Consider the following 12,610-nt stretch of genomic DNA (forward strand, 5'->3'; position numbering starts at 1 on the left):
AACAATAAGAGATAGTATTATATTTTTAAAGCAATCAAGTATTATTTTTAAGAATATAGAGGCTAGAGGTTGACACCAGGAGTCCAATATCAAATATTTCCTTTTATTTGTGTGTGTGTGTGTATTCCAGGCATGTGCGGTGCCCGTGGAGGTCAGTAGAAGGCACTGGATCCCCTGGAGTGGGGGTCACAGGCGGTTGTGAGCTGCTCGAAGTGGGAGAAGGGAAACTAACTGGGTTCCTCTCCATGAACAGAAAGCCTTATACCTTCTGAGCCATCTTTCTAGGCCTGAAAATAGGATATTTGAGAGAGAGAGAGAGAGAGAGAGAGAGAGAGAGAGAGCAGAAATACAAAGATATTCTTTGAAACATACATAATACATACCACACACACACACACACACACACACACACACACACACGCGTGCGTGACATATGGTTAAAAACCAGAAGAACAGATGAAAGGCATTGCTGACAGAAGCCTTTCAGAAAACAGAATAAAAGCCAGAAATGGAACCCTGGACACAAGCCTGCCCTAGCTTTTGATTCCTAGCACTTCCAAGGGGTGGGGTGGGGTGGGGGGAAGGACGAGATAACAAGGAGATATCAGGAAGAATATGAGTCTCCAGAATAAAAGTATCTACCTACCAGCCAAGAGATACAAAGTGTCTACAGAGACCAGTACTACTGAAATTTTAGATCAAGAGGAATGCAGAGAAAGGCCGCCAAAGATCCAGCTGTTGGGAGACAGCATGGGGAGTGGGGGGACATTTCCAATACATCACCTGATATTCTGAGAGATGCTGTTATGTGGTAGTCCTACATCTAATCAAACTGCTAAGCCAATGGTTCTCTCAACCTTCCTAACTAATGATGTGACTATTTGACACAGTTCCTCATGTTGTGGTGACCCCCAACCATAACTTTATTTCTGTTGCTATTTTGTAACTCTTATTTTGCTACTGTTACTAAGCAATGGGGCAGTATTCATATCAACCACAGCTGTATATAAAAAGATGGATCAGTATCCAGATTAAGTTTACATGGTATATATACACACACACACACACAGACACACACACACACTTTACCTAGTAATTATAATTCATAAAGGGTCATTTTACCTCCAATTCTGCTGCTTTCAACATAGTAACTGTTCTCTACACATGCATGATTGGTCCACCTAAGTACATTATTATGCTAACCCTGTCACGTACACCTGTATTTGTTCAGGGTATGTGATGGGGTTGGTGCAATGCCATCATGTCATGTACTCACGTGACAGTATCTACAGGTGCGTGGACCTGCCTAGAGATGATAGAGGAGTGGTGTCTCAGTTCCTAAAACCATCAGAAATATGTGCTTTCCGATGGTCTTAGGCAACCCCTGGGAAAGGCTCCTTCAACCCCCAAGAGGTCGTGACCACAGGTTGGGAACCACTGTTCTAAGATACCATGAAGGGAGGATAAAGACATTTTCAGACATGTAAGGATATCCTTTCTCCAGATTTACTTGGGGATGCTGTCCAGGAAAACATCTGTGTAAAACAAACAAGCAAACAAATCCCAGAAGACAGATGACCTAATACAGAGCGGGGGTGGGGAAAGACCCGGACAGGAAGGTGGCCTCCCACGAAGGAGTCATGAAACCCAGCCAAGTTCGTGTTGGAACTGGAGGGCAGAGGGTTCCAGGAGGAAGACTCAGGAACTCAATAGCAGCAGCAGTCACAGAACTCAAACCAGAGGTTGTTGATGAATCGCCATTGACGTTGAGACAGAGTACGAGAATAGATCTGGGAATGGGTGGGAACTGTGAGCAAAAGCCAACGGCTCGGAGAAGCCAAACAAGCGAAAACAAGACAACGAATCCCTTTAGGTAAAACAACTCATTGTCAAAAAAAGAAAAGAAAGAAAGGAATCACAGCCACGGGGAGATGCTTGGGTTAGTCATAATGTCACGCTGATGGTTGTTATGGCGTCTACCCAGAAGCATGCAACTACCCCGAGGAACCTAGGAGAGGGAGAGTGTGGGTGGCTTCGGGGACACACTAATCCCAGTCTCTCTTACGAGGAATTCATGAATGGAGAGGGGACAGATCGGGAAGGTCTGGGACATTTATTTAGAAAGAAAGAGGCAAATAATAGAAGCAGCAGCAACAGGACTCTAGAGGGCAGGCCTTGGGTGTGTAGGAGATGGTCACCTTTGCTATTGGGCCTTCAGGAGCGATTTGACCTCCACGGTTTAGGACAGTGTCTGTGCTTGTGTACGTGTGAACAGGTATGGCTGTCGGAGGACACCCTGTGGGAGGTTGGTCCCTGCTTCTGCCATGTGTGTCCTGGGAGGTCAAACTCAGTTTCCAGGTTTGGAGACGAGCACTATGACTGCCAAGCCACCATTGGACCTCTCTTTGCCCCTTAAGTTGTCTCCTATTACTTTAATAATAACAACACACACACACACACACACACACACTTTGTGTTGTGTTGGGGATTAAACAGGGCCTCTCACTAGTCACTACACACTCCTAGTTCTGATTAAACCCAGCCCCTGACTTCTTTAAATAATTTTTTAAAAGATGTTTTCTAATTTGTTTTTATTTTGTATATGTGTTTTGTCTGCATGCATCTATATATGGCATGTGAGTACCTGGTGACCAGGGTACATGAGGTCTCTTAAGACAGGAGTCACAGACAACTGTGAGCCACTATGTGGTTGATGGGAACCGAACCTGGGTCCTCTGTAAGAACAACAAGTGTTCTTAACTGCTGAGTCTCCTCTCAGCTGCTCTGCTCAGTGTCAAAAATACAACTTAATATTTTAAAATATAAATGGAAATAGGTCTGCAAAGAGGCATGGTAAATAGCTTATTTTACTTCAACAGCATAGTTCTAAAACACTGTAGGAGTTGGGTATGGTGGTGCAGGTCTGAAATTCCAGCTATTCAGGGGGCCAAGGCAGAAAAATTTAAGTTCAAGGATAGCATGGACTATATGGTGAGTTTAAGGCTAGCCTGGATAACCTGGTGAGAGATTGTGTTTTAAAAAAAAAAAAAAAGGTAAAAGGAGAGCCCAAGATATAGCTTAGCGGTAGAGTACTCGCCTAAAGCGGGTAAGGCCCTATGCTCAACCTGGAGTCTGCAAAATGCAAGCAGGCAAGTGCAAAGAAAAGCACCATCGCCAGGCCCAAAAAACAGCAAGTGGTTGGATACTGAACTCCAGGCACCAAAAAACAGCAAGTGGTCGGATACTGAACTCCTGGTGAAGTCAATATTTATGCGCACATCACCCTGCCTTCTGGGATAATGTCTCAGTGTACAGCTGGGACATGTGGGTGGCACAGAAAATTGTAGCCAAGAAAAGAATATCAGAATCCAAGTAACTTGATCAAGTGTGTGGCACAGTGCTAAGTACTTGTCTTAGGAGTTTCCCAGACGTGGGCTGGGCTTGCAATGTCGGCGTTTAGTCAAAAAGGAAAAATGAAGCTTGAAGACACTGAGGCAAACATTCATATTTAGTTCATGTTGGCCACAGAAAAACCTAACTATCTACAACCGTGTGGACGTCTGTTTCTGTCCCACGCTGTTGGACATGGCCGACAGGGCACTGTAGTCTGGTCACTCATAGTTCTTATGAACATCAGCCTCCTCCTTGGCAAAATTTCAGAAGGCTCACCATGAACACATAACCCTGTTAGTGAAATCTGTGTGCTTACAAAGGAAATATTTGGATGACGGAGGTTAAGCAGTGGTCCTGAGATGTTATTCTGTCTACACAAACTTTAGAGGAGCATTGCTCCATTCAAAGTCCATCTGGACTTTAAATGAGGCCAGTTTTAGAGGCGTGGCTGCTTGCACCTGCTCTTGGGAAATCTGTAATATTTGCTTCTGAGAATTTAATTTTCTTGGTTTCTATAAGCCCAGCAGGTATGAACAAGAGAAACCGAGCAACTCCAGGATACAGCTTCCTTCCCCTTTATACAGGGACACCCGGCAGGAAGTGGTATGAGTGCCCTTTCAAAAGCTCACTGATTTCTAGCCATTTATTTTAGCTCAAGTCTGCCACCTGGTGGACAGTGCTCAGTTTTGTTCTTTATCTCTCTCTCTCTCTCTCTTTCTCTCTCTCTCTCTCTCTCTTTAAATCAGAGCCTACCCATTCAATCAAACCAACCAACCCACCAGGTGCTCCTATAGTTTGTAAGGTATCTGGATACTATTATTCTTTCCACTCTATAATAAGAAAATTAAGGGTTAGTGGAAGGAAGGAATTTAAAACCTGGATCTACAATTAATGTCTTTTCCCACCAGTCAGCAAAACTTAAAGGACTGTTGTCTGTGTGCTCTGGGTTTGAGCCCAGTCAGTCTATGTCCTGGTTCATCAGTTACCACCAAGTGAAGTCTTTCTGCAGAGGGGAACCTGATTTCTACCAGGCCCTCCACCATTCTGAATGATGGAATTATCCCATGCAATCCAGCAAAGAACTTCCCCAAGAGAAAGCGGCAGTTGCTCCCCATCTCAGCCCACCTGCTTTGAAGTTTGGTGAGCCACTACAGTGCTTCAAAACAGGATTTACTGAACTAGGAAACTCGTAAGCCACGAGTTCTCCTTGGAATTTTCCAGTAGTATTTAGTGGCCACTTTACCAGAGACATGCATGCTCACATTTGAAGTTCTCTGGGTATACTCTGCAAAGAGAGTGACTTGGTGATTGCAGTTGGGCTCCCCTGAACCAAATGAGTAACTTTCTGCTTGTTAGATATGGAAGTCTCCCTGTGCCTCATCTTCCTCATGGGAGAGCTGTGAGGATCCAGGCCTCTCACATACAAGTCCAAGCCTGTGCTTCATGTGAGCTTCATAGGATGAATGTATGATGGATAGCTTTAACTGTCAACCTGGCAGAACCTAGAGTCACCTGGGAAGAGAGTCTCAGTGAGGGATTGTCTAGGTTAGGTCTGTGGTCTGTGGATGAGGGTCTTAACTAAGTTAACTGACATGGGAAGGCCCAGTCCACTGTTGGCGGCATCATTCCCTAGACATGGGCCCTAAACTGTAATATTAGAGGATAGAAAGCTGAGCTGAGCACAGGCAGGCAAGCGAGTGTGTGCACATCCCTTTCTGTCTGCTCTACACTGTGGATATGACGTGACTACTTGATTGATTTTTCGGCTACTTTGACCTCCTTCCCATGAAGAACACGCCCCTAAAGCCTGGACAGTGACAAGATCAGAAGAGGTCTTGTTTAGCTGGTGGATTTCCTCGCATGCAGTTTCTCAGTTATTAATAGCAATTAATTTATAAACAACTCTTCCTAATCAATAAACTGACTTGTGGGAAATATTTTGGTATTTTCTATTTCTTTTAGAAACTGAATGGGAAGAGCACAATCCTACCTTGTAGATGCAGGACTTGGCATTCAGGAAGAAGAGCTCAATGGTAGCATTGTCCTTCAGGTAGGAGATGCTCTCTATGTAGAATCTGCAAGAGGAAAAACCATGTGTAAGGCACAGGGGGCCTGGAAATCACTAAAGCTGAGCTGGGTGGCTTTAGAGTTTCCAGTGCTGAGTGAATAAAAAGCAAAGGGGCCATCAGAATCGTCTCTGATGCCTTCTTTGAGGGCACACCATGTCTTACACATATGTGCACAGGCATTTTCTAAATATACATTCAAGACCAATAAGCATATAAGAATACATTCCAGTCTCACTAAGCACTAGGGAAATGCAAATCAAAAGCCTAATGAGCTATCAATCTATGTAACTCCAATGTTCTGAGATTCTTAGTTTTCTACACAGTGAAGTAATTTTTATTATATTAAATATATAGTAGTGGGATGGGAGAGATAGCTCACCAGTTAAGAGTGTTTACTTGCTGGAGGTCCCAGGTTCAGTTCCCAGCACCCCTATCAGGTAGCTCACAACAGCCTCTAACTCCAGTTCCAGAGAGTCCAATGCCCTCTGGCACCTATGAGGTACACACAAACTCATGGAGGTGCACACACATACACATACACTACTCTAAACCTAAATAGCCTTATAACACATACAGGAGTTTTTGCACTATAACAACAGCCTTCCTCTGAGGACAAAGCAGTTCTAGCTAGTAAGTTATTAGTTAATAAGAGGGGTGTGTGTGTGTGTGTGTGTCTATGTGTATGCCCACATATGTATGCAGTGTTCATGGAAACACGTGTTCACATGCTTATGGACATCAAAGGACAAACCTGAGTGTGGCTCCTTAGGGACTGTCCACATTTAGGAACAAACAAACAAACACTGGCCTGGAGCTTACCAACTACACTCTGGTGGCTAGACAGCAAGTCCTGGGGTTTCATCTCTGCTCCTCCACTCGCAGTAGTGGGATTAGAAGCAGGTGCAACCATTCCTGATTTCAGGTAGGTTCTGGGGATCAAACTCAGATCATCGTGCTTGTGTGGATCGACAAGCACTTTACGGAAGAATTGCTTCACCAACCCTGGGCGCTGATTTAAAACCCAACCCCAAAACCTTTAAAATTCACACCCAAGGGCAAAACGTGGATGTGTGTGTGTGCACACGTGTAATGACCTAACAAGTATTAATAAACAAGCACTATAAATTTTGAGTTTTCATGGTTTTTTTTTTGGGGGGGGGTTGGTTTTTGTTTTTTCCAGTGATGAGACACCAAATTCCTGCACATAGTTTTCAAGGAAATAAACCCAACCTCAAAGTGGCAACAAAGCATTACTTATAGTCATCTGAAAGTGAGGGTAGACTGAGGCAGACTGGGCTACTTCAGCTGAGAGGCCAGCGGCATCTCGGGTCCACCTGTCTGTCCCACACTCCTCTCCAAAGCTCTTTCAAGCCAAGTCTCCACAGACAGGTTGAATGTGGCTCTCACAGCGCTGTGTTAACTATGACGATGTCAGACTCTGAGCTGCCTTCTACTTCTCTTTCCTTACCTGATGTCCAATGTCTTGTTCTGCTATTTCTCTCATGTTACTTTTTAAAAATTGTAATCATTGTAGAGCTATGCTTTTAAAGGAGAATGTGCTCTGTTCAATGGAGCAGCAGGCAGTGGTCACCCGGCCCTCAGTGGCTTCTGATGTGCCTCCCTGAGGGTGGTGAAGAATGACTGAATCCCAAGGCACATGGCGAGGCTGGGAGAAGTGCTCTTAACGCTGTGACAGGCATGCATGCTAAGCCAAATGAAAACTGAATTCTTATCAGATGGACTGTGTGGATTTCTCTCAAGATGAAACATGCGGACATTATTTAAGTTTGCATTAAACATGCCTTTATATACATCAATTCAGAGTTAATTAAATCCTTTAATCAGATAATGCAACCGCCCGTTTGGTCTAAGGATCCATACAGGGTGTTTGAGGGAAACCCAGACTAGACTCGATGGGCACTGGTCCCTTGGATTCTAGGAAATAGACAGACAAGCGGGGTGCAGAGGGGAAAGTGGGCAAAGTAAGAAGCAAATGCCCTGGCCGTTCAGCACCATGACACCCTGATGATGAAAATCCTGGAAGTCAAGCACCAGAGGTCCAACCTTGGCTATCTAATCTGTGTGACTTATGGCATGACACATCACTGTATCGGGCTTCTCTTTTGCTAACTGTAGAGGAGAGTGGGACTCGAAAGATCTCCACGTAAGAAGTCTTTTTATTTTTTTAGATACTAGGAATGAATTTAAACCAAAATAGCTTCCTCAGCCTGGACACCCACATCCTCCTCCTCCTCCTCCTCATCATCATCATCATCACAGCAGCAGCAGCAGCAGCAGCAGCAGCAACAACAACAAGCCAAAACTGAATTTAGTGGTACACACCTATAATCCCAGCTGTGGGAGGTCCCAGCTGGAGAAATGGAAGTTTACAGTCACCCTTAGCTACATAGCAAGAGTTTGAGGTCAGCCTAGGCTACACAAAACCTTATCTCAACACACACACACACACACACACACACACACACACACACACACACACACACACACAGCAAAATTCTCTCTTCGCAAAACCCAGGTCTGGCAGGCCAGTCTCAGAACCCTCTCTCTGGTCTGTAGACTGTAGACTAAGCGAGTGAGCGATGTGTGTGAAGAAGCTGCTCTGGTGACTGTGTGCAGGTGCCAGTGAACCTGGTGTCACTCAGAGACAGGCCGGTCACCTCCATCAACAGACAACAGCAACTCACTGCAAAGTCAGAGTTAGCAAAATTCCAAAGGATTACTGAATGGTCCTCATGTGCAAAGCCCGTGAGAGGGGATTGGTCGTTCTCTAGCTGCGCTGTCGTTGGTAAAGGGCAGGCAGAATAACAAACTGGAAAGAAGAGAGAAAACGAGAGGAATAAAAACAACACAGACAGGGAAGCACTTTGAAAATTGGGCTATTTTAGACTCCACAAATGTAGACTCAAGTTATCACATAGTGGAAAAGTCACCGTTAGCCTTCGGGGGAGTCTGCTATTATCCTAGTACTGTGTTCCGTTTTGATAGTGAGACATGGACACAGTGGGGTAATGGCTGGCTGGGTGAGTATGGGACTGCACTCCTGGAAGTTTATGCTGGCTCAGAGATCACCTGACAGCTGTGCTTCTGCTCAAGCCATCCCACAGAGGACGTTGCTATGGCTCCTGCTCTCCCACCCCCAGCTCCACCATATATGCAAGCACAGCCCCTCCCCTGAGCTCCTGGGGCACTGCTCAGCACACTTCCTCAGCCCTGTCATTTCTGACAACCCAGGCCTCTGGGAGGGATGGGGCATTCCACTGTTATCTTTGTGCCTCTAGATCAAGTACAGAGCCTGACATAACTGCTAACATTGATGCTCAGCTTTTCTCCAATCTGTCCCACCTTGGTCAGAGTCTCTAAGGGGTAGTATGCTACTTTCTTGTCATTGTGAAGGAACACCTCACAGAAGCAATGAAAAGGAGGAAGGACTCATTTGGGGTCGATGTTTGGAGACACCAGTCCAGCGTGGCGGGGACAGCGTGACAGCTGAGGGGTCGTTCAGAAGGGTTTGCTCGTGTTTTGGTGGATGGTTTAGGAAGCACAGAGCTCAGGCTGGAACTGAGACAAATATATCCTCCAAAGTTTCCCTCCAGCAACCTGCCTTTACTAGATAAGTCCTACGTCACAAAGGTTCTGTGCAGTGTCCCCAAATGGCAGCACCAGTGGGGCCCGAACGTTCAACAAATGTATGTGATTGTGTGTGTCTGTGCCTGTGTGTGTGTCTGTGTCTCTCTGTGTGTGTATGTCTGTGTCTCTGTGTGTGTGTGTGTCTTTATTTCGGTGTCTTTCTGTGTGTATATGTGTGTCTGTGTCTCTGTGTGTGTGTGTGTATGTGTGTGTACATGTGTCTCTGTGTGTGTATCTGTGTGTATATGTGTGTATGTGTGTGTCTGTGTCTTTCTGTGTGTATGTGTGTGTGCATGTGTCTGTGTCTGTGTGTATCTATCTGTGTGTGTGTGTGCGTGTATGTGTATAATTCAGATTTAAGCCACATCAGCAGAGAAAGAGTAAGGACAAAGAAATAACAAATGATAAGCAAAATGTCATAAAACTTCAGGTGTGGGGTCTCACCCCCCAACACAGCCAGGTTTCAGGCTACTTTCTATCTCTCCCTGTCTACACAGAAAGTGGTTAAAGCATGGCTGCTGATTTGCTTGTCTCTTAATGACAAAAACCCACCAGTGACCTCCCAAGCCTGATAGGGAAGGCTTATCACCATAGTAATGTTTGAATGGAAACCCATGGGGTCTGAAATAGTCCAATTTTCCAAGTCCTGTGTCTTTATCCCGTTTGCCTTAGTCCTCAACTAAAGCACAGAGATGTCCTGTGTATCCCCCTCCTCAGCCCCAGGCTTCTCCTGAAGACTATTTCCTAAGAACCCAACACTCCACTTCTCCCTTCCGCGCTGTGGTAATGGAGAAGTAAATGAGGCGGCAGCCCTGCTGTCTCAGGCGCCCGCTTCCGTTTTCATGGACGTCTACCATCTGGCAGGCGAGTCCAAGGAGGTGCAGAAATGACAAGCATGGCTAGGAGAGAGGTGGAAGGGAGAGAGAACAAGAGAGGGAGTGGGGGAGGGGGAGGGGAGGGAGAGAGAGAGAGAGAGAGAGACAGAGAGAGCAATCCTGCTCTTGACAGAAATCAGAAAACAGTTTTCTGTTAACCTTTATCACCAAGACAACAGACCGGAAAATCCTGGAGGCTCGGGACCTGACATGTGTTTGTTTATAACCTTGGGTTTTTAATTCATCCTGAACTTTCTATCTGTGCTAGGAAACTCTGAAGTGAAATGTCTGGATGAAAAGAGACCCGAGACATCTCACTCCCACCCTGGGCGGGCACAAGGTTGAAGAGATTTCTGGGGAAATGAGGGTTTGCAAGAAAAGTCGAGATTGTCCTTTCCAAAAAACTAGGCTTTTATGAACATCTGGTTTGTGGTCCCCTGTGTCAGTAGGGGGCACTGTTGCTCCTCCTTAACTGCCCATGTAGGGAAGGGATGGCTTCCTCAAACAGTTTACAAAGAACCTTCTGAGTGAGTGCAGGGAAAATAAAAGATGTATCTTCCGCTGCAAGGGTCTGCACAGGCAACCCAGGTCTGCTGGGCATTAACCGTATCTTTACAATGCGTGAATGTCAGCCAGTCCATAGAGCTAGTAAGCTACCCATGGCCATCAGAGCTCTAACTCTCAAGTATGACTAAGGGGCCCAAAGTCTCACTTCTACAACCTCTACTGACTTTCAAATGCTGCCATCATCTCTTCTCTCATGGTCCCCTACCCTTCTGACTAGAGACATGTTCCAGACGACCTGGGAAAGGCCCTAGGTTGGAAAGCTCATTGGAATCATAGTCATTTAAATTAGCCAATCCCAAGCCTGTTTTCCCAGCTCAGCAGTGGCTTTCCATAGAAAGCCCAGTAGAGGATACTGCCTTCTTTTCCCTAGCCCCCCTTTGCCTCCCAACTCTCCCAGCACCATGTGACATCACCTCTTCTCTTGGGCTCTGTCACAGGACATTTTCAACCCTTGATCTGTTGGCTTCATCATACTTGAATAGCAAGACAAACCCCTGTGTGTGGATGCACATGTGTCTGTGGAGGACAGAGGAGTGCTTGGCAGAGTCCTTTCTCTCTTTCCACCTCCTGGGTTCCAGGGAGAGAACTCAGGTCATCAGGCTTGGCAGCTGTCAGGCCCCAAGGAAACTCCATTTCCCCGAATTCTGGTGGTTAGACAAAAGCCAGCATTCCTCAGGAAGCCATGAAGCTGCTTCCCCCTCTACCAAAGAGCCATTCCCTTATCACTGGCACTGGCACCACCGATCTGTGGTGCTTATTTGTATACTAAAGTGCACGCTGGCTTCCAGGCTCCCAGCATCACAAGTACAAGCCCACATTTCAGAGTCCATGCTAGCATCCTGGGCCTTCTCAGCACCACCTTTAGCTCATGGGCTTCCCTCCCCAGATACTCACTTCTCTTTATAGCCCTGCTATTTCAAACCCCTCCCCCCATTTTGCTCCATGTTGGTCTTCTCCTTCTCTTTCTCTCTCCTCTAACCCCATGGTCAAATCCAGACTGCTGGTCGTGTTCTATTGCCTTCTCTGCTCTGTGCTCTTCCAGATGCCTCTGGCTGTTTTCTTCCTCACACCTATAATAAACCCTTCCCCTTAACCATACCTTTGAGCTGGCCATGCCCTCAGCTTATTCAGTCTTACCCCCACCAGTCATTTCTCCAACCCACAAAATGTACATATTAAAATAAGTTATTCTCCACACACACCAGGAATAATCTTAGTGCTTTCTTCTGAGCTGAAAGGAACAACTGTCTAGGCTGAGGTCAAAGCCGGCCAGGATGCTTTGTAACCTCCAGGAGCCATGTCACACCCACAGCAGCTCAGAGGACTCGGGACTCAATATTTTATCCCAGTCTGAAGTCAAGGTATGTACTCCATTCTCGTTGCTTGAATGATTATACATCTGGACCTGCCTGCCTGCGGTCTTGGGGAATGGCATCTCTTTTTTTTTTTTTTTTTTTTTACCTCACAGAGGCTTTGAGCTAAGGCTGTAACTGACCTCTATCCAGATGACGTCAGCCAGCGAGAGCTCTGCCAGGCCCCTGCCCCGCTGCCACTCTTGCAGCTACCTCTTGGCACTTGGGGAACCACTGAATATTTACAGCAAATGTTAATTAAACGGGCCAGTGGTTTCATTTTGTAATGAACACAAATGTCACATTTGGAACGCTGACTTTCGGTGGTGAAGAGGGGGTGATAATAATGTGGATGGTAAGCTGTGGATTTCTGCAGCCAAGTGCCTCTGATACTTAGAATTTCAGAGGCTTTACTTTGTAACCAGGGACCCAGCTGAATTAAGGCAAGGTTGGGTTAGCTAGGCAACTCCAATAAGACACCATTGTTCTTTCAAGGAACAGGAAGTAGCAACTATTGTCTCAATCAGGGAGAGAGACATCCTCAGGGCCAGAGAATCTTCTTCTAGATAATAGCCAGTCCCTTGTTGTCAATTTCCTATAGTTTATTTCAGTTTGTTGTTCATAAAACTCGAGGTCTGAAGAGATAAATCTAATATTTATTCTCCCACAAACACAGCGGCTAAGTTTGGGGATTTAACTGAATACA

At 45.8% G+C, this 12,610-nt stretch overlaps 1 protein-coding gene across 4 annotated transcripts in view; it reads right to left on the reverse strand.

The window, feature by feature from the left end:
• The window catches only part of Frmd4a (FERM domain containing 4A), a 600,187-nt gene that overhangs the window by 112,395 nt on the left and 475,182 nt on the right, over nucleotides 1-12,610 (reverse strand). For all 4 annotated transcript variants that reach the window (XM_029471433.2, XM_021186444.2, XM_085835220.1 and 1 more), the window contains one exon: nucleotides 5,384-5,468. In XM_029471433.2, the coding sequence (XP_029327293.1) occupies nucleotides 5,384-5,468 (85 nt within the window). The remainder of the gene's footprint in view (nucleotides 1-5,383; nucleotides 5,469-12,610) is intronic.

Source organism: Mus caroli, unplaced genomic scaffold, assembly GCF_978045245.1.
Source record: "Mus caroli unplaced genomic scaffold, Mus_caroli_1 scaffold_2, whole genome shotgun sequence".
NCBI classification, from domain to species: Eukaryota; Metazoa; Chordata; class Mammalia; order Rodentia; family Muridae; genus Mus; species Mus caroli.